The sequence below is a fragment of the Hippoglossus stenolepis genome, chromosome 18 (genome assembly GCF_022539355.2).
Source record: "Hippoglossus stenolepis isolate QCI-W04-F060 chromosome 18, HSTE1.2, whole genome shotgun sequence".
Lineage (NCBI taxonomy): Eukaryota > Metazoa > Chordata > Actinopteri > Pleuronectiformes > Pleuronectidae > Hippoglossus > Hippoglossus stenolepis.
This window is the reverse complement of record NC_061500.1, coordinates 19,197,815-19,223,320: the sequence shown is the minus strand read 5'-3', so window position 1 is coordinate 19,223,320 and position 25,506 is coordinate 19,197,815. Positions and strand designations below refer to the sequence as shown.

The 25,506-nt window shown below is 39.2% G+C and overlaps 1 protein-coding gene across 4 annotated transcripts; it reads right to left on the bottom strand.

Annotated features, from left to right (window-relative positions):
- Positions 1 to 191: 191 nt before the first annotated feature.
- On the bottom strand, positions 192 to 25,290 carry scarb1 (scavenger receptor class B, member 1). Of its 4 annotated transcripts, none has more exons than XM_035141321.2 (14): positions 25,034 to 25,290; positions 21,113 to 21,273; positions 19,621 to 19,762; positions 19,317 to 19,520; positions 18,583 to 18,678; positions 17,826 to 17,941; positions 17,581 to 17,747; positions 17,173 to 17,291; positions 7,726 to 7,799; positions 7,507 to 7,558; positions 6,254 to 6,400; positions 3,650 to 3,700; positions 2,669 to 2,741; positions 192 to 970 (listed from the first exon to the last, which is right to left on the bottom strand). In XM_035141321.2, exons 1-13 carry the CDS (start codon positions 25,151 to 25,153, stop codon positions 2,670 to 2,672), a joined length of 1,521 nt encoding a protein of 506 aa, XP_034997212.1. In that variant the 5' UTR covers positions 25,154 to 25,290; the 3' UTR covers positions 192 to 970; position 2,669. The 4 variants fall into 4 exon arrangements, with proteins under 4 accessions (XP_034997212.1, XP_034997211.1, XP_034997215.1 ...); XM_035141320.2 differs by lacking the exon at positions 25,034 to 25,290 and adding an exon at positions 22,202 to 22,559; XM_035141324.1 differs by lacking the exons at positions 3,650 to 3,700; positions 25,034 to 25,290 and adding an exon at positions 22,202 to 22,558.
- Between the last annotated feature and the right edge of the window lie 216 nt (positions 25,291 to 25,506).

Genomic DNA, 25,506 nt, shown 5'->3' with positions numbered 1-25,506 from the left:
CTTTACCTGTTTTTAAATCATTGCTTAAAACATATTTTTATAGAAATACTTCTTTATTAAAAGAATCACTATTATTATTAATATTGTCCGATATCAAAAAATATGTTTTGGTCCTGGTAACTGCTGGAACATCAGTTCTGCCACTAGGAGACACCATCACACACAGAAATGATTCGATTTTCAAACAAAGGCACATTTATTACCTGATTTATTTATGATGGAGTCATTCACATCAGTTTCAAGAAGAAACATTCACATCTTTACAGAAGACAGTAGGATACAAAAAGTGCTCTGCTTAACTCACTGATTGTTAGAGTGTGTGATACACACTTGCTGGTCATTAGTTCCCTGGTTGTTACTACAGAACCATTTCTTTAAAATAAAGAGGTCAAATAACAGCCACCACAGTAACTGTCTACTATTGCTCCTGATGAAGTGATGATGATGACATTTTCAGATCAACACTGATGATCATCGGACCCCAAGCAGAGCCTGAGCATGTTCACATCTGTCACATTTCACTGGAAATAAAGAGTTTGTTTGGTTAGTACTTTGTAGAAAAAAGTGTTTTGTTCAGAGACAGAAGTGTCTCAACTCACTCTGCCTGAACAGACGGACAGTCTCAACCCCAACAGCCTCAACACAAATGCATAGAAAAACAGAACAGGGGTCTTTGGCTGAGAGTTTCATCAACTTTACAGTGCAGGAAAAACACGGCACAAGTTCACTTGTGCACGTCTCATTAGAATATACTGAGTAGAGCACCTTGTGGCAGCGTTTCAACTCAACATCTGGAATGATGTTGGCCTTCAGCAAGTCCACAACATCATCTGTGTGTGTTTGTGCGCTTGTTTATGTGTGTGTGTGTGCCTGTATGTCAGTCCATTTCATCTTGTAGTAGAGGGTCTTTCTCTTCGCCTGAAGTGGTTGTTGTTGCATCTGGTGTGGTGCCACCTTCACGTTTATTTCTCTGTGTCAGGGCCAGAAGAAAGAGGATGTTATGATGTGTTCAGGAGACAAAAAAAACCCATCAAGCCAAACTGCACCTGAACACTTGACTTTCAAACTTTGGAAAACAAATCAGAGCAGCTTCATTTCAAATTGGACAAGATGAAACATCCGACATGAGTTTGCAGTTTGCAGCGTGTTCCCTCACAACCACCAATACAGGACAGTATCTATTTTCATGAGACACACAGCACGTTTACACATGGACAGACAGTGTGGTGACAAAGAGAAGCTGCTGTGTTCAAGGAACGTCAGGGAAAGAATGTACAAACTGAATGAGCAACAACAGAATATCCAAACAACTAAATTCATTGAGTTGTCAAGGTTAAATACAAGCATCCAATCTAAGAATTTAAAAAGTAGAAATATCATTATTAAAGAATATTTTCAATAGCCAGCTGTAAAAATAATGTCAGTCAACAATTATACATTTATTAAATTGTTGACTGACATTATTTTAAACAGCAGTGGTGAAGTTCAGTACACTTCTTTTTTGTTCTCTTTGTGTTTAAGACACACAACTTACATACTTGTTTAACTGGTTTCATTATCACTGTGTGGTTGTACCCAAAGTGTATTCAACATTCAGGGCCATGTTGAAGAAAAACATTCCAAGATTTCGAGAATTATTATGATGAGATCAAGGTTAAGTTGTTCTCCTAATATTTTGGGAAAAAGGTCTTAATTTTACAAGAATAAACTTTGGGTTGCATGTCACCTTACAAGGAGAGTACCAGGAGATCTGTTGCCTGTGTATAATGAAGAATGTGAAGTTGTACTGAAATAGATTTCACAAATAATGTTATACTTCATCTTGAATTGAGTTAGAAAAGATTGTACAAGACGGTTTGTATTCTGAAGAAAGGAAAGAAATGACCTCTTATGTGGAGGAGAAAATTTGGTCACATCTGGCTAAAGGAGTTTCATAGTTTCAAGATGAGATTGGTTTTGGATCTAAAGGGAATGAAACTCTGGCAAACGCATGCTTCTCCTTAAAAATGTTTTTGTGTTGTTTCACAATTTTTGTAAAATTATGACTTGATTCCCATAAATCTATGACTTTTTCATGTGATTTCACAACTTTACTCTCAATTGCAACTTTATTCTCGAAATCATGGCCCTAATAAGATGCCCTAAGATGCCAATCAACTGCAGGTACAAGTGTAGTATTAGACGATGAACAAAACTATACAAAAGTTTTACAACCTCAGGCCAAGTGACAAAATGGAAAAAATGCAAAAAATGTAGTTTGATTTAAAGCATACTGCTCGCTTGTATTCTCATTCTAATTTCTGCATATGGAGCTTAACACTATGTGGAGAAGTTCGCATACTCCACAGGTAAATGTTAAAACTGGTTTACGCTGGTATAATTCATAAAGTAATGCCATGAGTTGTAAAGTCATTAACCATTTAAAATAGTATTAAATAAAAATATATGAAGTTTATAAAATCTTAAAAATGAATCACCCACATCTTCATGACAGTTGGGCCAAGACCGAAGTCTTGTCACTGGGAGCCCCTCAACACATGTGCATATCAAATGTATTTATTTCTGTATATTAAGCAAATCTAACTTGCCTTTGGTCGTGTCCAAAGCTTAAGCACAAATGAAAAGAGAAGCAATGAATACATCTGTATGTCTTTGTGTGTTTACCTACCTTAGTTATTTATGTTATATTTCTCCAGTGTTTCATGGCCATGTGAGCCTTTTACTGGCTTTTTGTCGGAGGCCTAAAAAAAAACGATCAAACCTCTTTACACATCAGCCGATCAGAACGATACAAAGATGATCAGCAACTGGTATGATTCAAGGTGCTTGGCAGCATCAGGTTTTGGGATATAAGGATTCATGCAGGGAGTCATTTCCTGTGGTAATCCATTGGACCATGCAGTTAATTATGAGGACGTGCTATTAGTTCATTAGTGGGTCTTGTTCACATGATCATACGCGATTAAAAATAGGAAATATAAGAAAAGCATCAATAATGAATTAAAAAAACATCTTACAGAGAATATGCTTAAAATTAATATTGAAGGATGATGATCAAGAAATCAAGGATTTGACAGTCACACATGCAGCAAGCCTGCCCTCACATGAGATTAAAATGTAACTGCACTTATTGCCTGGTTGATGAAACGATCAATCAATTGATCGTTTAAGCCATAAAAAACAAATCCTGAGCTGACACTTGAATTGTCCAAACATTATATTTAGTTCAATATTGAAATTTGAGATTCTTAAACAATTAAAACTACTTGAACAAATAAATGATCGTTGCCAAGTAATTTTTGGTGAACTCAACAGCATGTTTACCTTCAAACAAAACCCTCATTCGAACTAATAACGGATGCACCATCTTTTTTTTTTTATCATGAACTAAATGAAAACAGGAAATGTGACAAAGTAAAAAATCGCCGTTTTATGTGGCATCTGAATCGCAAGTTAACACCAGTTCCTTCAATGTAGAAGAAGTTAAGTAAATATAGCTGCACCGATAAATCTCAAAAGGAAAAGTTTTTGAATCAGGTCCATTTTGAAAAATCAAGTTGACAACCACAATACGAAATCACACAGATCAGAATTTGGCAAGGTGATTTGGATCTCGTAGATTGGAAGTGTTTGGAAACATTTTACAAACCCCGGGGTTCTCCAAAACTGTGGAGATCATTGTAGCATTTCTATCAGACCTCTGCAAACACACAACATCAAAAACGTTCACACTTTCAGAACTAAACCACGTCACTGAAACCTCTTCACCTGACTGTACTTACTTACTGCTGCTGATATAACAGACCATAAAAACACTGCGTGAACTGAAGGAGATACTTATGTACTCATTAACCTCAACTGGTTGGTTTATGGCATTATTATAAAACATCAAGTGTAATGTACACACACACACACACACACACACACACACACACACACACACACACACACACACACACACACACACACACACACACACACACACACACACACACACACACACACACACACACACACACACACACACACACACACACACACACACACAGGTTTGTTTATGGCATTATTATAAAACATCAAGTGTAATGTGTTTCATAACTGACATGCTGGGAGCTGTTCGCTTTTTTGTCCCTGGCAGAACTTTCGATTGGTTTGAAGGAATTGTTTGACATTTTGGTTCAATTTTTGTTGTGAGGGAGATGAGAAGACTGACGCTGCTCTCACATCTGTTTGCTAAAGCTAGGAAAAGGAGAGACTGTCTGCACACTGAGATTTTCTGTTTTTTATGAGAGTAACAATTCATCCCTGCAAGTCTTTGTCATGCATAAATCAATGTGAGGAAACAAAACAAAAAACTGGCTATACAGTAACTTTGCAGACATATAAAACAACAGCCCTATCAATTTACTTTTTGCAGAAAAAACACACATTGTAGTTTATGAAGGACATAGACTACATATTTTCAAATGTAATATGTAATATATTGTGCATATATTCGGCTTAAAACAAAAACATATATATTTAAGGGATTGGCTCGTGTGGGAGACACACACACGCACATATATATATATTATATAATATAAAATATATAACATAAATCAATTGACATTTTGTAATTCCTGCTCGTATTAAAATGTTTTTATAAAAAAAATTCCTCTTTACACATTAAACTCAATTGCAAGAGTTTTAAATATATTACAACTCAGACAATCTGAGTTCCTGTGTACACAGCTGCGTACAGAGGAGTAGATGTTTTGACAGCTTAATGTATACGTGAGAGTTCAGAGGCTCAGCTCTGATTGAGATCAGACTTTTACGGGACTCACTTACAACAACCTGACCCCAGACCAGCCTCACCCTGACGCCATGTGTTTGACCTGATAAGGAGGCCCGCAGTGACTCTGCATTAACTGATGATACAGCTTTTCTATTAATATTGCAATTATTCTGATCTGGTTAGTTTGTTGCAAAAAACTCATTTAAACCCACAAGTCGCAGTTTCAGTCTATTCTTATGTCACTTGTCAGGGACACGACACTCATCAGTCAAATTCCACTATAACTGAAAATCTTTTTGTACTTGAATTTCTAATTTGTTTCCTTTATTTAACAGTCAAACAAAGGTCCCCTGGCCAGGGATATGTGGTTTGAGAAGCAGGAGCACTACCAATAGCTGAGATTAAAAAAATAACCGTGTGTGCATCTTTATGAAGCTGACCAGCAGCACATATTTCTGTCTTTGTGTGGACATGGCTAAATAGATGATACTCAGCTGTCCGGGTCCTGAAAACCAGATGAAACAGCTCAGTTACCTCCTCTGCATTACTGCCTTGCTGCGGTTAAAAGGTTTGGATGGCAGCCATTTTTGTTCAGCTTAAAAAAGGTCCAGTGTGTAAGCTTTAGGTGAAAGGGATCTATTGATAGAAATTGAATATAAAATAATCCTAGTGATGTTTTCACTAGTGTGTTTCATCTGAATTGTACGGATTGTTTTTTTCTTTACCCTAGAATGGGGTAAAGAAACGATTATTTTAAATCATAGCGTCACTTGTCCACCTAAGAAAAATATCTAGAATTAGATCTTCTATTTCTTTTGATTACCTCCAAAGGGTGACTCATGCTTTTATTACCTCTGGTCTAGATGATTGTAATGTAGTGTTCACTGGCCTTAACCAAAACATATTTACTCTGCTTTACGCTGATCAAAATGCAGCCACCAGACTTTTAATCAAAGTATGATCATATCTCTTTCCATCACCGGCTGCCGGTGTGTTGTAAAATTCAAGGCCCTGCATGGTTTGGCTTCGAGCTGCCCTGAGCTTGTTAGGTTGAGGCTGAAGACAAAGGGTGACGGAAAATATTACCTGCGAAAATAACACTACATTTGAAGCATCGTTTTTAAATAATCTCTCAGAACTCACTGTTATTAAACGGCTTTTACCGTTTTCTGTGCCATCTTTTTAAAAAGGATGTTGGTGTTTTTAATCTGCCTTTCTTTGAGAAGCACTTTTGAAATGTTTACGACAACTTTGCAGCACAGCACAGTTTTTGGGATTGTATGCCGTCACATTTGATCATCACATTTCATTTTGCCAAAGAGACCCTTAATGTATAAAGTGTCAATCTTTTTCAACTATTTTCAGTCAGTATCAGTGCATCTTCAGTTCCATTGGTTTGTGGGGAAACATGCACAACTGTGCAACATGCTGCATGCAGTTAAAAACATGTCAGTACATGCTGAGTGGCAGCTTTACCCGCTTCTTATGATGCACCAGAGCGGCGATTATTATCGTTGCCAGGCCGAGCGCTATGAAGCCGTACTGCATGTACTCCATCACAGCAGGAAGAATGACCAGGTTTGTGTGGAACGTGTTGAGGATAGGCCCGTCTATATATCCACTCTGAGGGGGAAAGGGCAAAAATAAAGGAAGGAGGGATTGTTTCAGTATTTCAGTTTCCAGAGCAGAGAATCATTGAGCCTTGACAATGCAATGAGACAAACTGACTTTAACTTTTTCTTCAATATCAAATGTTCAGTTCTTAGAATGTAAAAGCCTAATATAAACACAATTTCAATGTTAATGACAAGCATTGGAGACACAGTGTATTTACCCAATCAGTCAGTGCTAACTTTTTTATATTGTAATGATGCCATTTCATCATGACGTCATTATGTTGCCACTGATGCCTGGTGACAAATGATTGGTTAAACTAAATAATCATATCTCCAATCTTATTGGTTGAGTAAGTAAATTCATAACTACACTTCATGACATCATTTGCTGACTTAATAGTGATGTCTTTATGATGTCACTTATTGTATGACATCATATGATGGGGAAAAAATTATTACCAATATAAGCTTTAGATATTGTATTTTGATGCTATTAATAGAGTAATGAAGTATTTCCACACTGCAGTATTACTGCTTTTATCTAAATAGTTCTGAAATAACTGTCTAATAGTGATTATTTCAATGATTTCACAAGTTAATACTATTCACCTCAGCAATCATGAACATATCTAAGGTGTCTTTATGCTTAATAGAGATCTTGTATTGTATGAGTGTTTGATTTACACTGCTCAACAAGTCTCTGGATTCACTCTTCCTTATTTACGGTAATACAGCAAAAATATATTTTTTAATAACATAACACATGCACATTTTCCTCTTGTTGTTGGTTATATAAGCCTTAAGGAAATGACCACTGAGTGATTTAATAACAAATATCTACTGTTTGTAAGCATTATTTGATAATGGCCATTTTATTTGACTATGTAACAGAGGTGAAAGATCAATATTGTCATGTTCTAAATAAAAGTCTTAATAACGTTTCTTTAGATTATTGTGTTAAGTGTCTAGTATCCCGGAACTCTTTAAAATGGAATCAAAGCAAAGGAGACGGACACTAAGATCTCACATAACAGAGACAATGATGAGGATAACAATGACATCAGGGAAGCAGGAACACTTTCCTGCGTATAATAAAGACATGTAACAACTCACCTCCTCAAACCAGATCATGGGCATCACCACCTCAGAAATCTTGCCAGTTTCTCTACAAGGACAAGAACACCAGACTTCAAACGCCAAGGTTACACAGCGAGTGGTAAGAAAAGCAGGAAATATACCAAGAGCCCTTTATATTGAAGGATGAAAAGATCCCAACACAATACATGACAAATGATAATGGTGTGACAATAGTTTAGGGAATAGGTTCCTTACGTAATTCCTGACACTTTCTTCATGTAGAGGTTGAGCTGCAGGCGGATGGACACATTGAGAGGGACACCGGTTTGCTGGGAAGAAAAAAAAAACAAAGACAAAATCTCATATAGGGAATACAAATTCTTCAGTGTGAACTTCTTTAATTAGTGAAAATATCAGCTCCACTAGAGAATTGGGATGATTAAATCTCTGGGCCAGTCTAAAAAGAATGTTCCCATGTAACCACACAGAGTAAACAAAAGCAGGAAATCTTCATGTACGAGCAATTCTTCTCAAGGCCTTCTTTTGATGGAAGGGACAGGAAGGAATCCAGCCGGCTGTAATTGGGGTGCCAAGCTGCATCAAAAGGCTTTTTACGCACAACCTACCCATAACAACTTCCTCCTATGCACAAGCAAGGTCGATCCTGACGTCTTTTTCATTTGAGATGAATAATGCGTCTGGCTAACAGTGTGGTGCAGGTGCATTGCTATGAAAAGTTTGTCCTCTGTTGTAAATGTCAGGGTTTAGGAACTATGGTAGTGTCAAAATATGTTTTTAATATTCCTGATCAGTTGTTCATTCGCCTGGGCCAGGACCACAACTCGTGGATATGATTGGCAGGCGATAGTGTGCGAGCATCACTCATTTCAGGGAAAATCTAGCATTTCTGTAATGAGCTTTGTGGAGGATCTTGTGCATCGTGCAGTGACTCGCACAAGTAGAGGAATGAATGAGGGTTTCTATTCATCATCAGACAATCAGACAATCCCATACCAAAGTCATCCTCCTATGTTCTTTTCAGATTGACATCAGGATTTAGAGAGCATATTCAAATCATAGATTGCAGCAGAGAGGTGTTCAGACCTGGTATTTAGATTCGTCCTGAGTGATCCGGTCACAGGTGCTCTGCTCTAAGTTCAGGTCCCGAACTCACCCAAATGCGTCCTGATCGTGCCCTGAGATCCGACCACTACAAAATGCATCCTGCTCCACATGTGAAGGACTACCTACCCATCTGCTGTCCTCTGACCTGCTACAGTTTCACAATTAACCAAATGTAATTTCCGATTCTCACATTGACAGCCTGACAAACATTCCGTGAAATCGGACACATCTGTAAACTCAGACTGCGTAAAAACAACATATTTGGTCTTTGCGGATACAAATGGGGAATGTGACTATTTCCTATAGAGAAAGTAAGATTTCACCCTGCTGAACTCTGCACCACGGTGATCCCCCCCCCACACACACCTCCTCCAGTGACTGTACTTCCTTTTACTTCTTTTTACTACTGTATTATCCCACCTATTGTATATTCATATTTATATCTACTTATATACTTCTTCCTCATAGTGTATTCATCGTAATTATATTATACCATACCTTTTAACTTACTCTGTATACAATATTACTACTACCTCATTCACTTAATTTCTCATTTTTATCTCACTTACTACCACCACTTATACTTACACCTGCACTTTATATACACTTATCATATCTACACTACCTACCTCTATTGCGGCTAGTCTTGTATCTATACTGTTCATATTCCATATCTATTTCTTACTGTAATATCTTATTTATTTACATATTCCACTTTTCATATGCACATACTCTGCACTTTTTCTGCTTTTTTTTGCACTTCTGGTTAGATGCTAAACTGCATTTCGTTGTTTAAGTATTTGTACTCTGTGCAATGACAATAAAGTTGAATGTGAATCTGAATCTATCTACAGTTTCACAATTAACCAAATGTAATTTCCGATTCTCACATTGACAGCCTGACAAACATTCCGTGAAATCGGACACATCTGTAAACTCAGACTGCGTAAAAACAACATACAGTGCCTTGCATAAGTATTCACCCCCCTTGGACTTTTCTACATTTTGTCATGGTATAACCACAGATTCAAATTTATTTCATTGGGATTTTATGTAATTGACCAACACAAAATAGTCCATCATTTGGAAGTGGGGGGAAATATTACATGGATTTCAAAATGATTTACAAATAAAACTCTGAAAAGTGTTGAGTGCATATGTATTCACCCCCTTTATTGTGAAACCCCTAACAAAGATCTGGTGCGATCAATTGCCTTCACAAGTCACATTTGCAAGTCACATAATTAGTAAATAGGGTCCACCTTTCTGCAATTTAATCCCAGGTATAAATACATCTGTTCTGTGAAGGCCTCAGAGTTTGTTAGAGATCATTACTGAACAAACAGCATCATGAAGACCAAGGAGCTCACCAAACAGGTCAGGAATAAAGTTGTGGAGAAGTATGAAGCAGGGTTAGGTTATAAAGAAATATCCCAAGCTTTGAACATCTCACGGAGCACCATAAAATCCATCATCAGAAAATGGAAAGAATATGGCACAACCGCAAACCTACCAAGACAAGGCCGTCCACCCAAACTGACAAGCCGGACAAGGAGAAAATTAATCAGAGAAGCAACCAAGAGGCCCATGGTTACTCTGGAGGAGCTGCAAAGATCCACAGCTGAGGAGGGAGAATCTGTCCACAGGACAACTATTAGTCGTGTACTTCACAAATCTGGCCTTTATGGAAGAGTGGCAAAAAGAAAGCCGTTGTTGAAAGTGAACCATAAGAAATCCCGTTTGAGTTGCCACAAGCCATGTGGTAGACACAGCATGTGGAAGAAGGTGCTCTGGTCAGATGAGACCAAAATTTAACTTTTTGGCCTCAATGCAAAACGCTATGTGTGGCGGAAACCCAACACTGCCCATCACCCTGAGCACACCATCCCAACAGTGAAACATGGTGGTGTAGCATCATGCTGTGGGGATGCTTCTCTTCAACAGGTACAGGGAAACTGGTCAGAATTGAGGGAAAGATGGATGGAGCCAAATACAGGGCAATCCTTGAAGAGAATCTGATGCAGTCTGCAAAAGACTTGAGACTGGGGCGGAGGTTCATCTTCCACCAGGACAATGACCCTAAACATGCAGCCAGAGCTACAATGGAATGGTTTAGATCAAAGCATGTTAATGTCTTAAAATGGCCCAGTCAAAGCCCAGACCTAAATCCAATTGAGAATCTATGGCAAGACTTGAAAATTGCTGTTCACAGACGGTCTCCATCCAATCTGACTGAGCTTCAGCTTTTTGCCAAGAAGAATAGACAAACATTTCCATCTCTAGATGTGCAAAGCTGGTAGAGACATACCCCAAAAGACTTGCAGCTGTAATTGCAGCGAAGTTGGGTTCTACCAAGTATTGACTCAGGGGGGGTGAATACTTGTGCATCCAACAGATGTCAACTTTTTTATTGTCATTATTGTTTGTGTTACAATAAAAGGTATTTTGCACCTTCAAAGTACTATGCATGTTGCGTTGATCAAATGGGAAAAAGTCTATTTAAGTCTATTTGAATTCCAGTTTGTAACAGTACAAAATGGGAAAAAGTCCAAGGGGGTGAATACTTATGCAAGGCACTGTATTTGGTCTTTGCGGATACAAATGGGGAATGTGACTATTTCCTATAGAGAAAGTAAGATCTGATCACAAGTGGTCACAGGAGAAACATTCTGGACACATTTAATGCCGGGTGTTAACAGGTGAACCTTTGGTCAGATCTCTCAGGATGGATGTTAATACCAGGTCTGAACAGGGACTTTGATCAAGAATCATGGGAATTTGAGTTTAGAGTCGAGAGTGACTGGAGAAGTGCGGGATATTGATTCTGCAAAAAGTGATTTGATCGGGAAAAAAAATGGTACCAAATCGATGGCCTATAGAGATGGGCCACATTTGTGATAGTTCAGCAAAGGAGAAGAAAACCTTGTTATTGTCAAAGAATGTTTCTCTCTTTAGGTATATCTATATGTAGTTTATATTTAAGAGTAAGTGATGATGAATGTGAGATGAGTCCAGGCTGTGCCTGTGTGTGCGGTCGTTCAGGCATCGTCATGCAGTTCATTCATACTTGTACATAGTCAGAGCATCCTGAGGTCCAGGGATCGACTCCTGTGTCAGAGGCCTGTCCATACCTGGTTCTAGGCTTCATTATTTTTTTAATTGCCGTTTTTTAATTGCCGATATACTATCCCATCTATATCTGGGCGGCTGTGGCTGAGGGGTAGAGCGGTCGTCCTCCAACCTGAAGGTCGGCAGTTCGATCCCCAGTCTTCCCCATCTGCATGCCGAAGTGTCCTTGGGCAAGATGCTGAACCCTGAATTGCCCCTCATAGAACAACAAAGTGCTGCTAATAGATGCACTGTATGAATGTGTGTGTGAATGGGTGAATGTAAAACTGTACTGTAAAGCGCTTTGAGTGGTCATCAAGACTAGAAAAGCGCTATATAAATACAAAACCATTTACCATTTATATAAAGTATTAGGTCATGCTTCTGTACACACATGCTTCTGTACACCCTCTTATGTAATTCACCATAAACAATGAAATCTTTTTGTATAGCGCCAAATCACAACATTCATCATCTCAAGGCACTTAATATAGTCAGGCTGAGACCTTACAAAATTCTACAGAAACCCACCAGTTCCCACAATGAGCAAACACTCTGCAAATGTGACGAGAGAAAAAAAAACTCCCTTTAACAGGAAGAAACCTACAACGACAGGTTGGGGTTCAGCGGAGAAGAGGGACAGAAGGGAGAGAAGAGAGAGAGACAGCTGTCCTCTCTTACTGGGACAGGGGCCATTAGGTTCTAAGATGTCAACCTTTGCCATGCCAGGTTGAAATAAATAAATAAGCCCAGTGAAGGACAGTCTTCAGAACTAGTTGGCATTGGGTGTCAACGTGCACATCACTCTTCTCTTTGATGCTTTGACTACTTGGGTTTCAGACATCTGGGTCTCCTGAACATTCTGCAGCTGGAGTAGAAAACCATATGTTGAACCAGTGACATCCGGGTGAGAGAGGGTGCCATCCGGGTCTTTGCTGATGTGAGTGCCAGCAACCGAACACAAAGGGTTACTTGATTAATTAAATTAATTAAATCAAAAGTAAACAGGAGAGAAGTACTACAATAATAATAATCCATACAACTACTATATCAGAACCAATAAATAAAGGGTTAAATGTGGTCTATCGAATAATAGTTCACTCAAATCCAATTCAGTTTGAATGAAACCATGGCTGCAAAAAGATGAATATGCAAGTTAAAATGAAGAGACACCCCCAACCCATATTAATACTCATATTCCTCAAAGCACAGGCAGAGGTGGAGGGGTTGCAGCAATCTTTAAATCTGACTGACCAATCAACCCTCAAGGTTGTTGGAGCTCATTTGAAAATCTCATCCTCAACCTCATACATCCAAGCCTGAAATCACACAAACCTGTCCATCTAGTTATTATACATCGTCCACCTGTCCCCCCTACTCTGAAATTTTATCTGAAGTCTATGAATTTTTCAAGCATTCATCTAGATGTTGCTAATGACATCCTCGGTTCTGCGTTTAATTCACTGATCAATTGGTTTTAGTCAACATGTAACTAACCCCACTCACTGTTTTAATCATTACCTTGAGATAATGTTTTGATTTGGCGCTATACAAGTAAAACTGAATTGAACTGTGTCATTCTACTGATAAAGAGGGGAAACACTTCAAATAGGCAGCTAGGGAACAAATCAATATGAAATTTAAAAATCAGCATTTTAGAGAAACAAATACTGTTTTTCCATCCAAAGGGAGTTTGTGCAAGGACAGGGGAAGTTGCATAATAACATGGCATTCAGGATCTTCTTGTGCTTCTGAGTGGGTTTCTGGCAGAACATATTGTGATGAAGACATCTCCAGAGCTTCAAATCGGAAACTAAAGTCACTGTGCAGGGTGTATTTTCTCTAGCTTGCAGTGTGCTCTCGCAAACCTGGATTCACCCAATATCTCAAACCTTCCCTCTCCAACACTTTATAACTGTTGCCTTGCAGCTCTTTCAAGTCCTAATGTTTCCTCAGCCATTTGGCCCTTTAACTACACATGACATGTTAGAGCCGGAAATTGACCCTTAACAGTTTGAGTCTGCAGGAAATGAAATGTCCCCGAGCACCAGGCGACACTCTCTGCAGTTAGGGTTCCACAAAGAATGATTAAAGAAGAGGCCTGGGACATTTTAACCACTTAAGTACCAAACTTTTACAGGTTGATGAGTTTGTATTCGTGTGTTGATGATAATAATAAGCAGCCACATAACAAAGTCACGTATTAAAATCATGATATGATTATTAATTTGAATTGAAATAAATTGGTTCGATGTGCAAAGCTGTCAGGATTTCCCCCACGAACACACATAATTGAGCTTCTGTGGCCATCCCACCAGGGGCATGCTCATGTTCAGTGTCAAAAGGTCCCTCGGACACGTGGACAGGACGAGGGGATTAACCCGCCAGCCCTGTGATTAGTGGATGACCCGCTCTACCTCCAGAGCCACAGCTGCTCTAAAATACACAAACATATGGAGATGGGTGCACACAGGGGTAGAAAGCACTGAGAACGTGCAGGATCTTGGTAACTCTTGGTTGTTTTTGTAAATTTAAGTGATTTTTGTCCTAGCCCCATATAGAAAAGGTTAGGAGACAGCGAACAAAAACACAAGTGAGTCATGATTCATCTAGATTACAGAGATAACATTAATGTGAGCATGCAGCGGTCGGCATTGTGAACATTAATACATGACACTCCAGAGAGGAGATACAGACACATGACGATACAGACAGCAGATAATCAGACTAATTAAATAAGCATTTAAGAGCAGATGAAGTCTTATACTCTAGACAACAGGAAATTCACACACACACACACACACACACACACACACACACACACACACACACACACACACACACACACACACACACACACACACACACACACACACACACACACACACACACACACACACACACACACACACACACACACACACACACGGAGATTAACATGATGAGCTAATCATAGAAGTAATGCAAGTCATATGCTCAGTATCCCCAATAGGATTGAAGAATTGGCTCTTAAGCATCAAGTGGTCAGGTCAGAGCTCTGGGTTTTAATCAAATGGTGGATGATGAGTGAAAACAAACTACACAAAGATGTTCAGAGTCTCTTCTCCTGATCCACTTTTTGATGCAGTTTGTTATAAGTTCTGCATTAACTTTACATCTGGCATAGAGTGCATCAGTGTTTGTATTTTTTGAACGAGAAAATGGGAGGCAATACTGTTGATCCCAATACCGAAGGTACTGAAAAATATATTTATAATCTTAAATTGTTGATGTGATATAAATGAGATTAAATGGGAGAATTGGACTGAAAAAACTACACAAACAACTTCAATGAAATTTGGTGGAAGGCTCCAGCAAAGGAAGAATCCATTGCATTCTTTTTCTCTTTCTTTAACATGGTGAGATAGGGTGCTTGCCTTGGCGGGGGTATGCACTCTTTGAGCGCCCTTCTAGTGAGCCTACAGAATTTCGTTGGGCATTTATTACCAAAGAGAATTCAGGTAACATGCAACAAACCCGCCTTCTGTCAGGGGAAAGGTCCTCTCAATAAATGTATAAAAAAGAAATAATTCCAAACCCAGAAAAGAGAAACTGTTCCCATTACATGCAGGGAGAGTCTACCAGACACGTTTTCTCTTGGACAACCAAGTTCACAGCTACAGAACATCTCTTTTCCCACCACACCACAACAATCACCAATTCTAGATAAACCTGACCAAAACATCCCAATTCTTAAATATCAGCAAAACTACAGTTAAGTGCTTCCTAACAAAGCTCTAGAGAGAGTCACAATAACTGCATTCACTTTAATGGACCTTTTTAAAGAACCAAACAAAAAGCTAAACAGCAATGACAGATCATGGAGCCTCAGAATAGTTCCCAGAAGTCAGCAACAGATACCAGCGGCACAGTGCAGCAAAATGTACCGTTTATGATGCATTGTAAAGGATAGGACAGATTGTACATTATCAGCAAATCTGCATCAAATTAACATGTGTATAAAAATCAACAAAAGTAACGCTAGCTATTCTCCTCAAATAGTTCCAAATTGTACTTATTTTACACGTGTCAGTGTGCTATACACACACGTTACACAAGTGATTTCCCTTAATTATTAACTTGATATCAGTCTAGACGTGCTGGATTCACCTGAATACTGTGTTTGGAAACATGTTGTGATCGTTAAATCTGGATTGGAAAAAAAACCGGTGTTATCCAAGCCGATTTTTATTGGAGCCTTACAAACAGCTGTATTTATGGGGATATGGGGATTTCCAATTACCTTATCACACCGCAGGTTACAGTGGTTTACAACAAGATGATTCATGGCTGTCAGTTATCAAACTTATCAGTCCCTAGTGCTTATAGATTATTGAAACACCAATGACATTATCTTAAGTACACTTTTACTGTGTTATTGCATGATAATAAAATCTGTTATCGAGTACATTTTCTAAGCAGGGTGCGACTTTGAAACCAAGGAAATGAACAAGGGTCAAAGCTCCTCCTCTCAGTTTACCTACACTACCAGCAGCAAGCAAGAACCAGCAAACACGGGGAGAGTGATTATCAGTTTGACTTATCGAGGAGTGAAAGATTGCAACAAGATAAAGATAAACTTAACTTGCGCTTGTTGCATGTAAAAATCTGCCAGTAGCAGAGGGACAAAGCAAAGATATCCTTTTAACTGAGGAGACCAATGTTCTTAAACAATGATGAATAAACGATCTACCTGTTTCTCCATCAGTCTGTCTTTGAGTGTGTTGAGTTGGAAAAAACAACAGAGATTTCTAATATAATGAATTATTAGTCACAACTGTCATTTTCTAATCTTTTTAGACTTAAAAAGGCCTATAGGACAATATATTATAGACCTGTATATGCTCAGTTGCCGGTAAATTGTTGGGTACCTCAATTATTATTATTATTATTATTATTATTATTATTATTATTATTATTATTATTATTATTATTATTATTATGTAACTAAAATGAATGCAATATACGACATCAATCCTGTCGTCACGTCATGAAAGTTAGAATTTTCTGTTTTTTGTTGCACGTCTCTAAAACAAAATCAAAGAAAGAAAACTGGACATTAATGTTGAGGAATTTTTGACCATCCTCACACATTACTGTATATGCCACTATATATTATGTATATTACACATCATATCTGTACAGGAGAATAGTGCCTGTCTAAATTCCACAGATTCCACTCCCCTCCCTCTCCCAGCAGTACCCAAGGTCAGGTTATAGATAAAGGGCCAACCAACAGTACATTGTAGTGTCTACGTTGAGGGACTTTCATACATAACTCAGATGCTCCAGACAGAGATTTTAAGATGACAACATGTTTTAATTAGGGTAGGTTTAGGTTAAAGTTCGTGTTAGGCAAGAAGTAACAATCTTTAATCTTTAAGTCTCCAGGAAATCAATATAAGTTGATGCAACGTCCTGTGTACTTACTGGGTGAATGTCGATGAAGAGGCCATGCTCCTCCTCATTGGGATGGAGGCCGTCCACATAGTCCAGGAGCACAGGATCAGCATTAAAGAAGTGAGGATGAGAGATGAAGACCGGAGATTCTGTGGAATGGAGACGAAACAGGACAATTCATAATCTGAACCCCAATGAAAATGAAAAACCTCAGCCATCAGGAGAAAGTTTGCTTGAGCCTCCAAACAGACACTGATGACTGACTCGCATGTTTCTCAAAGGGGGAATTGAAACCACAAGTTGTGTGACTTCACAGTATCTACATAACAGACTTGAGTCAAGATGTGATACTGCAGTGTCCCGACAGACATGAAGATAAAGACTTACTGACAAAAATGTGGACATAAATCAAGTTGTGTATTCGTCCTGAATACTCACTGTGGCGACAGCTGCTGACGTTCAGCAGGCCGGACTGTCTACAGGGGCAGAAACCTTCGTTGGGGGCGTAGTCTGTCCCATTGGCAAACAGGGTCTTGGGTGCAACATACCGATAAAGAGGGATTCCCTTCATCACACCAGGACGCTGGTAAACAAGCTCCATAGACCTGCAAAAACATGGACAACCGTTTTGTACGTTTGCAAAAGGAGCAACGAGAGAAACAGCAGAAACAAGAATCACTTACCTGCAGGCGTCAGGGCTGTAGAATGGCAAAGTGCTTTCTTTTGTCATGAAGGGAGGCCACATCTGCCCAGCTGTTCCATTGATCATGTTAGACTGCGGGGTCTGCCAGTAGTTCAGCTGTTAAAGATAAAATATTGAGCTTCATTAAAATGTCTAAAAACAACTAGACATACATACATACATACATACATACATACATACATACATACATACATACATACATACATACATACATACATACATACATACATACATACATACATACATACATAGTTTTGCCATCTACCCATTCACACACACATTCATACAGTGCATCTATGCGCAGCACTTTTTCTATAATACAAACACTGCTGGCACAGCTGTCAGGGGCAATTTGGGTTTTAGCAACTTTCCCAAGGACACTTCAAATCAGTTGAGATCGAACAGCCGACCTTCTGCCGCAGATATTTTGTTGACATGTGTATTTGCATATCCAAAATATTTCCAACAACATTAAAACCCAGATAAATCCCCAGTTTTATTCAAGGTAATGTGAGGTTTCATTTCGGACGCCTTGTAATTGGATTATATGCACTTTACCCGTGGCTTTGCCTGTCTCTGCTCCGCTATAGAGACAGGCTGCTAGAACTTGTGGTTTACACAAAATACGAGTATGCAACTTTTGGTACTGTTTTGAGAGTTACACACGTTTACAAACAGGACAGTTGGACCTGGATTAAAAATCACAGACAGGAGTGATAAAGGAGTTGACGTCTCACCTCTGTCAGGCCATTCCAGGAATCAACTTTATGAACATTCCTGATGTCGTCCTGTCCGGTGAAGATGGTGAACAGACCAGTGTTGGAGTTGTTGAACTAGAAGAAACATGAACACCACATGCTGACTGAAACAAGTGGAGAATAACAAACATCTGCGAACTGGACTCAGCAGTTAAGGCCTCAAACAACAAACTGCTTATAGCCTCTCTGACCAGATGTACACTGTTGGTGTCAGCCTTCCATTGGTTGTCTACGTCACTCCTCTCCTTTCACTTCCGCCCAACAAAAAACACCTACATGCTGAAAAGGCATCCTCATCTATCTTTTGTGGTATTTTCTCTGTGGAGAATTTGCCATTTTTTAAACGTTCATTTATTAAGACTGTCATTTTAGTGACAACGATCTCCTCCTTAGGTAAAAATCTTTTACCAAACCCCTCCCTCATGGACACTATTTTGCATCCTGACCTTGGGCCGCTCAAGATGATTGTGATTGGTTTAAATACAAACCAGCCAGAGCACATTTTTCCATTAAAGCAGAATGATAAAGGCTGGTCACACTACGCTCCAGCACTGACACAGCTCTACAAGACTACTTGAGGCCTAATTATCACAATAGATAACTAAATTGATTGACTATTGGCTGGTGCAAAGGTGTCTTCATGTCGTCTGCTGAGGCTTGGAGGTGATAAACCTCAACTCCTGTCAGCATAATTTACCAGTTTGAACACTCACTTCGGCAAAAAGGCCAAACTTTCCAGTTGAGGGCAGCATGCCGGGTAGATATTTATTAAGGAAATCGACCAGTCCACTGTCATAGCCCCACATCAGCTCCCCGACGGTCTTGGTCATAAAGGGTCCTTCCTTGAAAGTCTTGAAGGTGGCGCTGATCATTAAACGAACTGCGTACGGTAGATTTTCCATCATCACCGCTGCACCCTGAAAAACACAGACTGGGGGTGAAAAGGCAGACAACTGCAGAGGTTGTGAGTCAGTTTACTGAAAGATGTGTGTGGAACGATGAGAAATCATGTCCTACCAGCACCAACATATTTGGTATCGTTACGATGTCGGACTCGTTCCCTACAGACATGGAAGGCTCGAAGAAGTATGTTCTGTATTCCTTATACGACACTGTGCCATTTGGATGAAATGTGATGTTGTCTTTCTGACAGCGTTTTCTGAAAAAGGAAAGAAAAACATTCATGTATCCACAAGCCTGTTCTCCAGTATTCCAGGCATAGACTTGAGAGCAAAAGCCGTGGTTCAAGGTAAAAGAATCCTATTGTAATACAGTGATGAAGAGGATGATGATAGCTAAGATAGAGAGCAGATAAGAAGGGAGTACTAACCATTTGAGCCTGGTGTGGACCAGGATACAAAAAGAGACCCACAAAATACTTCCATTTACCGATTCACTTTTTCTTAGAGCTGGGGAACTCAAATGATGTCTTAAAAGGAAGACAAGTCTGTTATCGACTGTTGGAGTGACATTGGATCCAAATTTTTAGAGGAGATTATTGATAATTTGTCATGGTTGTGTGAAGACTCATCACCACAAACTCTCTGGACATCTTTGTCTGTGTTTTCTACGTGTTTCCGCTTTTTCACCGGAAGATACTTGTTTTTTTTATTTTTGCATCTGTCACGCGAAAGAATCAAATCAATAAAATCTAGGTTATCACATGCTGCTGCAGACATGCTGAGTATTGCTTAAGAATGGATCTAAAACCACCCCACTTCCCCATGTGGTATAGTTACATAACAATGTTTAGGCTACATCGCCTTTTGCACAAGTGGCTAGAAAAGGGTTCAGTTGCATGTGCTCAGACTAACCTACATACGGGATGCAGGGAACACAGTGTTCCATAGTGAGCCAACCAGACGCAAAGTTACAGCTCTGCTTTACCAAGGCAGGAGCATATAACCAGTCAATGTTTTAATGGATACAATTGAAAGTTAAGACAAATGGTCCAAATTTCTTTTTAGTTAAGTACATAGACTATACATAGAGATGGACAATAATCTCCACTTCCAAGGTCGGGCCAATACAAACACTGGTCCAATCGCGAGACAGTCTCAGTTGTAAATCATGATGTTTCACCCCATTTTTAAAGCATCAAACCAAACTCAATGGAAAAATGAACACATAAATAATTCAGTGTGATAAAAATGACCTAAACTTAAACCATGTTTGACAAAAGTAACTATTTGATGTTGTACTTTGATTTTTTTAGTTTGATCCATGTCCCATCTTCTAGCGTGGAGGAGGACGGTATTATAACTTGTACCGAAACCAGCAGAGAGCTATCAAAATGCTTTGGCTTCACTTTTGGGATGCAGTCATTTCATCCATTTTTATCTACAGTCTGCGTTAAGTATGCAACTCGAATGCACCTTGCAACAGCTCTCAAGGTTGCAGGACAAAGTTTACTGATAGGAAGGTACAATACAGAACAAAAAAGCCATGCACGGGTGATGACACAGGGTGCTGTCACGGAAGACGTTAATCTAATTATGTAATTGTGTACCTGTACACATAAGGTCCTCGCTGCTCCACCATGGGCTTTTCTCCTTTCAGCATCTCCTTGGGGTTGAGGATGTTGAAGAAGTAGACCGACATGAAGAACGGCACAGGGATGTCCTTCCACATGGTGTAGGACAGATCATTCTTTGGGTCGATCACTGTGTTCTGACATGAGAGGGATGAAGAAAAAAGTTAATGAAAAGAATGGACTGTTGCATCCTTTGTGTTTTATCAGTTAATCTACAAAGAATCTGGAAAAGAAAAGCATTGAATCTTCCTGTTTACAAAGCTGGATCAACACATGGCATGTCACAAATGAAATAAACAACTGATAAATAATAATTGACTAATCGTTTCAGCTCTAACATAATTCAGTGTGAATGAACGGACAAACATGAATACATTTTATATTCAGCAAATCGTAATTCCCACTAAAAGACGAGTGTTGGCACCAAAAATGCCATGTGTGTTCTGTAACTAACAGACTAAACGTGACTGGACTGGACATTAGTGCTCTGCAGCTCCCGTGAAAAATGTTTGCTGTAAAAAGGCATTGTATTAAAAAACGCACACACACACCCACATACATAGGGTACCTACACATATGTGCCTATATAAAGACATATACATATACATACATAAATATACATATACCTATATAAAGATATATACATACATACATACATACATACATACATACATACATACATACATATACATATAATGCTTCCCATACGTAAACTTTTTTTAATGCAATAACTCATTCAAAAATATTGTTTAAAAATATTACTTTAAGCTAAATTACATCAAAGTTTAAAAAATATTATTACTTAATTTAATAATCAAATGTATTGGAAAAATCTATATAATATTAATAAATTGAAGTTTTAATGTAGCTGTACTTGAATTATACATGAATGTATATAATCATATACATATCTATATAATGCTCATCATTATCAGTGTTTTTTATGAAGCTGTGTTTTTTCCATGCGTGTCTGTTTGAAGTCGACACTTCAGGTGAAGGTCCACACAAAGCACAGACTAGCCTGAGTCCCAGTCAAACACGTCAGTCTGTTAGCGTCAGTCTCACCTTCACGATCTGGTCGTCGATTACCAGCGGACCCACAAAAGTGAGGACTATCCCAAACACCACGGCCAGGACACCGGCCACCGCGAACCCCACAGCCAGCTGGGACCTATTCAGAGGCATGTCTGCTGCCTGTGCTCAGTGTCTGTGTCCCGGTTTGTTTATGTCCGCAGAGAGGAGCGTCTGAACGGAGCGGACTCACTGCCAGTGACCAGCATCAAACTGTGTTTCTCTAAGTCACAGTCTATTGACCCTGCGGCTCTTTATCCTCTGATCGATCATGTTGACGTGCTGCCGTTGTCCTCCCTATTTATGCAGCTACATTGTCTGCAGACCACGCCCCCCCAGTGCATTCTGGGAATTGTAGTGCCCGCTAATTCTACACACACGCACCGATTCTCTCACAGTGAAAGAATTTTTCAAATTCCTCGCTGAAGAAAAAATACCAAAACAATTGTATGAATGATGCATCACAGGTAAAAGTCCTGCATTCAAAATTATACTCAAGAACAGGTGCAAAATAATATAGCACACTGCTACACATTATTTTTTTCTAAACATGCAAAAGTTGTAGCAGTAATGCAGGATGGTCCCGTACAAAGTGAAGCTTGTTATATTAAAGTATTGGAAATATTTCGTTTTATTTAATCTAATCAACAACAAAAACATAATAGATTAAAATAATAACAATAACTAATATTTTATTAGTGTAAACACTGCAGGGGAGCAGATGAGTCAAGTTCCAGCTCATGTTATCAAAATTATTTTGTAATCGTTTTATTTTTTGAATCTTAAAACATTTATTTGAGTTGTCAAATAACAAAGGTAAAAACAGATACCTCTTTGTTGGAGAGTACAAGTAGCCTACCTCAGAATTGTACTCAAGAAGAATCCTTGAGCAAATGTACTTTATTACTTCCAACAACTGTTAATATATAATAATGATAGGCCTGTCTTTATTTTGAAGTGCTTCAAAAAGAAGGACAACTAAAAATAACTAGGACAGCAGTCAAACTCAAGGGCAACAAAAATAACACAAGATAATTAAAATCATAGACAACAAGTGAAATAGCACAAAAAGGATACAAATCTAAAGTAATGGATGAAAATAATAACGTGAAGGTCATTTGGGCAAAGGGAAGTTTTTAGAGATGATTTTAAAAAACACAGTGACATTTCTGGTCCTAGTTCCCAACCATCTGGAAAAGATAAATATATTCCAGAGTGCCAGGATCCTTGCCTAATCAGAAACGCTCAGGCTATTGGTTGGTGAGGACTGATCTAGAAGCTCAGCCAAACTCTCAGCCAAACTATGCAGAGCCTTAAAATGGCAGAGAGTGACGGGAAGCCAAAATAGGGGAGAGATGATCATTCTTTCCCAATTTAGTTAAGCGCTTGGTCGCTGCATTTGGAACAACTGGAAGCTTCGCAATAGGTTTTGGTTAACGGCCCGTTAACTCTGCATTACAAGTTCCTATAGTGAAAGGAAATAAAAACAGGATCGTAATCTGGATTGGTTTGTCTTTTTAATATGTGACATGGTGATTGATACTCGAGCTGATTTTAACCAGAGTTCCGGCCCTGCCAAAGGGTCACCACACCAATTTAAGGGGTCAACGCATGATGATGAAAGAGGATGAGAGAAAGAACCAAGTGCAGACTATTCATGCTGAAGTGAAAACAGGTCATAGACATCAATAGAGCACCAACTCAATATTCTTGTGCAGACTCACAGGCCAAATGGTTGTATTTTATAAATGTATCCATTTTTTATGCAAAATCTGAAGAGTGAAAGCTATGCGTGTACTGATTAAAAAACGGATATATATTTAACTCTGAAAAATGCAAATAGGGCAGACTCGGGTTCAAATCAAGCTCTCCAACATTTTATTTAAATTTGACTTCCAACACCTGACACTGGACACGGAACAGCCGGTGAATGGTGCACATTTCCAAGACTGGAACCTTTTTGAAAAGCAATAAGTCGTCTCATCAACAGGTGTGGTTTAAAACTTTACATGTACTTCACTGTTTGACACCAAAGCCTAATTCATTTTTTTTTTTGTTAGATTTTCTTCAATGGCAACGTTAGTATAGAATAGCTTAGAATTTATATAAACAAGTAAAGTGGAAAAGTTAAGCTGTCATTATAGCATCATTAGAACTCAGGATTCTATCATGGCAGGTAATGGGTCTAAATTAAAACTACACGTGCCAAGTCACCCCCACACTCACTCTTACACACTTTCACACTTTCACACACACCCTTGGGCACATCCGCCCGCAGGAGTGCGAAAACATTAAGTCGAACCGCACCCCTCGACTGATCTTTAGCATATTAAAGTCCCCTTTATACAATTAAGGACCAATACATACTAATATATCCGCAACAGGCCGAAAATACAGGCCTTATACATGATGCAGTCAGAGATTAGAAAGTCACTTGCTGCAGCAAGTGACTTTCCCCCCCTCCCCCATTAAACCCAAACATCCCCACACCTTTACAGCTCAGACCCCAATCTCCTCTTTCCAGGGTTAGCACCTTAATCACTGGTTGGTTGTCTTAGCTATTTGTTGTGTATATGGCCCTATCGGGGACACAGCTATATAAACACACTGAACTGCAGTGAATGGCATTTGAGTGGGACGTGTGTCGCATGCCCTGTGATGGAAATGTGTAAAACCTCATAATAATAACGGAAAGATTGCTTAAGTAATAAAGAAATATTCCTCAAACAATGTGGAATAATTGGCTCATAAAAAAAGAATTTGAACCCATAAACTCTAGACCTCATATTCACGACTCTAACGTATTGAAGTGATGGAGTGACTTACTTTAATTATTTGGTCCTTCATCACCCCGGGTCCCACGAACAGAAGAACGGCTCCAGAAAGCACCGTCAGAACCCCGGCCACTATAAATCCAATGGCTACTTTGGATTTATTTATGCGCATGGTTGCGAGTAATGATCGACGTCGCCCGAGAAGAGAAGAAAGTGGAGTTCCCAGTTGCCCCCGAGTCTGCACAGTCACCGGGCCGGAATATGAGCTGCAGTATCTTAAAGTCCGAGCATGGACGGTGCAGGGTGGGTCGAGAGGAGGCTGTGGTCCAGCGTGCTGGCTCTATTTACACGGTGCAGACCCCGCCTCTGCACGCACTGACGGGGGCGTGGGTTCATCCTGTCAAGCGTCCAACCCCAAATCCGTGAAAATCCATGTGGAGTCACATTGAAATCAGATGACAGCTTCATATGTTACTTCGTGTTCTAATTTCATCTATTTTAAACAACCATGTCTGGCAACACAGA